The 3,636-nt window shown below is 60.6% G+C and overlaps 1 protein-coding gene across 1 annotated transcript in view; it reads right to left on the minus strand.

The window, feature by feature from the left end:
* The window catches only part of LOC102885129 (tubulin beta-4B chain), a 3,000-nt gene extending 856 nt beyond the window's left edge, over positions 1-2,144 (minus strand). Inside the window, exons 1-4 of the mRNA XM_015598144.2 lie at positions 2,013-2,144; positions 1,365-1,473; positions 1,146-1,256; positions 131-222 (exon numbers count right to left, since the gene is read on the minus strand). Of these exons, the coding sequence (XP_015453630.1) occupies positions 131-222; positions 1,146-1,256; positions 1,365-1,473; positions 2,013-2,069 (369 nt within the window). The 5' untranslated portion in view covers positions 2,070-2,144. The remainder of the gene's footprint in view (positions 1-130; positions 223-1,145; positions 1,257-1,364; positions 1,474-2,012) is intronic.
* Between the last annotated feature and the right edge of the window lie 1,492 nt (positions 2,145-3,636).

Consider the following 3,636-nt stretch of genomic DNA (forward strand, 5'->3'; position numbering starts at 1 on the left):
AGGTGTTCATGATGCGGTCGGGGAACTCCTCCCGGATCTTGCTGATGAGCAGCGTGCCCATCCCCGACCCCGTGCCGCCGCCCAGCGAGTGGGTCAGCTGGAAGCCCTGCAGGCAGTCGCAGCTCTCCGCCTCCTTCCGGACCACGTCGAGGACCGCGTCCACCAGCTCGGCGCCCTCCGTGTAGTGACCCTTGGCCCAGTTGTTGCCGGCTCCAGACTGGCCTGAAGGGGGGGAGGGGAAGAGGACACGCGGGCCGTTATGGGGAGAGCCCACCCCCCACTCATCCTAGTAGTTGAATAATCCTAATAATAACAACACAATTGTGATACATAATTTGAGTCATTATGACTTGGTTATTGTCGGTAGGTAGTCGGGTAGTCGTCTTTGGCTCCCATTCTTGGTCCCCCGCCCCCAGCAGGGGGTCCCGCCGGCTCGCACACCTTTTCTCTCTTTAATGTCTGCTCAGCCCAAGCCCTGCTCACCTTCTAGGCTGCAGGTATTAGTAATAATGATGAAAACAAAATTCTCATTTACCTTTTCCTCTGTGCTAGGCATGGTTCTACATTCTGTACACATATTAATAATGGCTTTAAGCCTCTCAGTCCTGTGAAATAGATCTTTTTTATCACCCCCGTTTTAAAGATGAGACAGGAACAGAGAGACTGAGGAACCCAAAGTCCCCCGGCCGACTGGATCGGCGCCTGAGTTTTACTAATTTACATTCTCACCCCTCCTCTCTCCGCCAGGACGTCACTGCCAGGGGCAGAAGGCTTTGTCTGTTTCATTTTTGGCTGTATCCCCAGGGATACAGTAGGGCCTGGTGTGCAGTAAGTGCTCAATAAGCATTTGTCCGATGCATGAAGTGGCAGGACTGGGATTTGCACGCAAGCAGTCTGGCTTTGGTCCATACTGTTCAATTAAAACGGCACCTCCTCCAGGAAGCCTTCCCTACCCACTCTCACCCCTCCATATCGGATGGGTCTCCCACCACAGTGCTGACTGCCCTGCCCGCCGCCCCCACTGGGCTGTGGGGCCCTGTGGTCACCATTGCGTCTCTGATAATAGGTGAAAAAATTTCGCCAAGCATTTGGAAGCGAAAGGCATGAGGAGGCTTCTCTGCCCGTGCTCTCTGCCTGGGACTCACCGAACACAAAGTTGTCAGGCCGGAAGATCTGGCCGAAGGGGCCGGAGCGCACTGAGTCCATGGTGCCCGGTTCCAGGTCCACCAGCACGGCTCTGGGGACGTAATTTCCTCCTGCGGGGAGGCAGATGGAGGGCAGATGGAGTGAGCACCAGGAACCAGCGGGCCGTTCCCTCCCAGGCCCTCCCTACCCCCACTCTGGCAGGTGCCCCTGGGCCCTACCTGTGGCCTCATTGTAGTACACGTTGATTCTCTCCAGCTGTAGGTCACTATCCCCGTGGTATGTGCCCGTGGGGTCGATGCCGTGCTCATCACTGATCACCTCCCAGAACTAGAGGGGCGGCGGTAGGAACCAAGGTGGGTGACGGGGGTGGCAGAGGCCCAGGCCTGCCCCGGCCTCCATCTTCTGAGCTCAGGACCCCCGACCACCTCCCTGGCTGCCACCTGTCCCCCAGCAAGGTGAATGGGGTACCTAGAGGCATGGTGGGAGGCAGGGGATGAAACAGCAAGAAGGGAGAGGTGCGGGCGGGGGGAAGCGGAGTCACCATCCTACCCGAGCAGGCTGGGGTCAGCGCGGCCGCTGCAGCCACGGGGAGGGGCTGGGTCTCTTTGTGGGTGTGCAGGGGACAGTGGGCCAGCTGTGAAGCCAGCTGTGGCCAGCAGAAAGAAGGCTGGGCCCCACCCCCATCAGCCTCTTTGTTCCCAGCCTGGCCCTGCCCCCGCCCCCGCGCCACCTCCTCCACCATCCCTGGGGTGCTGGCCTCCTGGGGTCCCCGTCCTCCAAAAGACCCAGAGTGGGGGAGGCCAGCGGAGTTCGAGAACCCCGCGCTGCCCCTCTCGGCCGCCTCCCGAGGCGGGTTCCCCGCGCACCTTGGCCCCTATCTGGTTGCCGCACTGGCCGGCCTGCAGGTGCACGATCTCGCGCATGGCGGTGGCGCTGCTGGTGGACGCGGCCGCGGTGTCGTTGATGCTGGGAGCCGCGGTGGCGGGGCCGGAGGTGGACCCAGTGGTGACGGCGGCAGCGACGAAGCAAGGACCCTGCGCCCCCGGGGCGCCTCTATATGAGCGGGCGGGTCCCGCGTCACCGCCGGTCACCGGCCAGCTCCGCCTCCCGTCCCGCCTCGGGACGGAGAGGGCGGGGGTGGAGGGAGCTCCCTCCCCAGAGGCCGGGAGACCTCACGGAACACGGGCCAGGGTTCGCCAGGGCCGCGTGCGCCCCCAGCCCGGGCCGTGGCGGAGAGGCCTCTCAGGTGCTTTCGGCACCATCTCCCCCAAACCCCTCCCGCCCCTAGCCAGGCCCGGCGACCCGAGCGTGCAGAGACTGGGCGGGGGAAGGAAGAGGCCGGGTAAACAAGCGGTGGGGAGATCCTGCAGCCCCCATTCCACCCCGCGCGTGGGCCGCCCTGCCTCGGTGTCTCTGTCCGCAGCCTCCCTCCCCATTCCGTTTATGGACCATTCTCCAGAACCCTTGTGTTACTGGGAGGGCTCCTAGTGGGGGGTCCAGCTGGGGGCTCCGTAGCTGTGATCTTGTTTTTGGGGGGTGGTCGGTTCCTGGAGGGCTTGTCTTGAAGCTTCGCAGTCAGTAAAACCACGATTCCCTTTGGTGTTTCACCAGCCATGCTTGTGGAGGCTGCAGGAGATTTGGGGGGGACCCCTGGACACCTTCGTTGGGCTTTGGGTTGTCAAAGGTGGGGTCACCCCCAGCCTTTCCCGGATGGAACACGGAGCTTTAAGATTTCTGGCTGGACTTCACCGGGCATAGTGAGCCCCCTTGGGCTGATTTGCTTCCCCAGATCGGCACTCCTCTGCTCCAGTGTTATAATTTATCACAATTTATTACAAGCCATCACCCTACCTTCCCATTTCTTATTAGACACATGACCCTCCGTGGGCAGCTTTGCCTCTCTGTGGCTGAACTGCCTCCTCTGCAAGAAGGGGCAGTCAGGAACGCCCACCCTCCCGTCCAGTTGGAAGGGTCCAGTGAGATGGCCTTGTTCACGAGATGGCCCCAGTTTCCCCTCCCACAGAGGAAACAATACATTGTAGCTATTAGTATTACAATTATTATCTCCGGCTGCTCAAGACTTCCTGCGCTGCCCCTCTTGGGGGTCACTGTCTGCTGGCAGCCTCCAGTTCTGCCAACCCAGTAGCCTCCTCCTTACCCCCCAGAGCTTCCGGCTATTGTGGGGTGGCAGTGGGGTCAGTCAGGTCAGCTGTATGGCAGGGTGGCCTCTAGTTTTGACCAGTGGTTCTCGACCCGGGGCAGTCCTGCCCTCCAGGGGACGCTTGGCAACATCTGGAGACATTTTTGTTTGTGGTGCCTGGATGGGGGTTGCGCGTGTGCTGATGGCGTCTAGCGGGCAGATGGTGACAAACATTCTACAATGCAGGGTGCAGTCCTTCCCCTACATCCCCAAAGTCCGATCTGGCCCCAAATGTCAATAATGCCGAGGGCTGAGAAACCCTGCGTTAATTATTTGGGGAAAAAATTGAG

The sequence above is a fragment of the Pteropus alecto genome, unplaced genomic scaffold, assembly GCF_000325575.1.
Source record: "Pteropus alecto unplaced genomic scaffold, ASM32557v1 scaffold30, whole genome shotgun sequence".
Taxonomy (NCBI): Eukaryota; Metazoa; Chordata; class Mammalia; order Chiroptera; family Pteropodidae; genus Pteropus; species Pteropus alecto.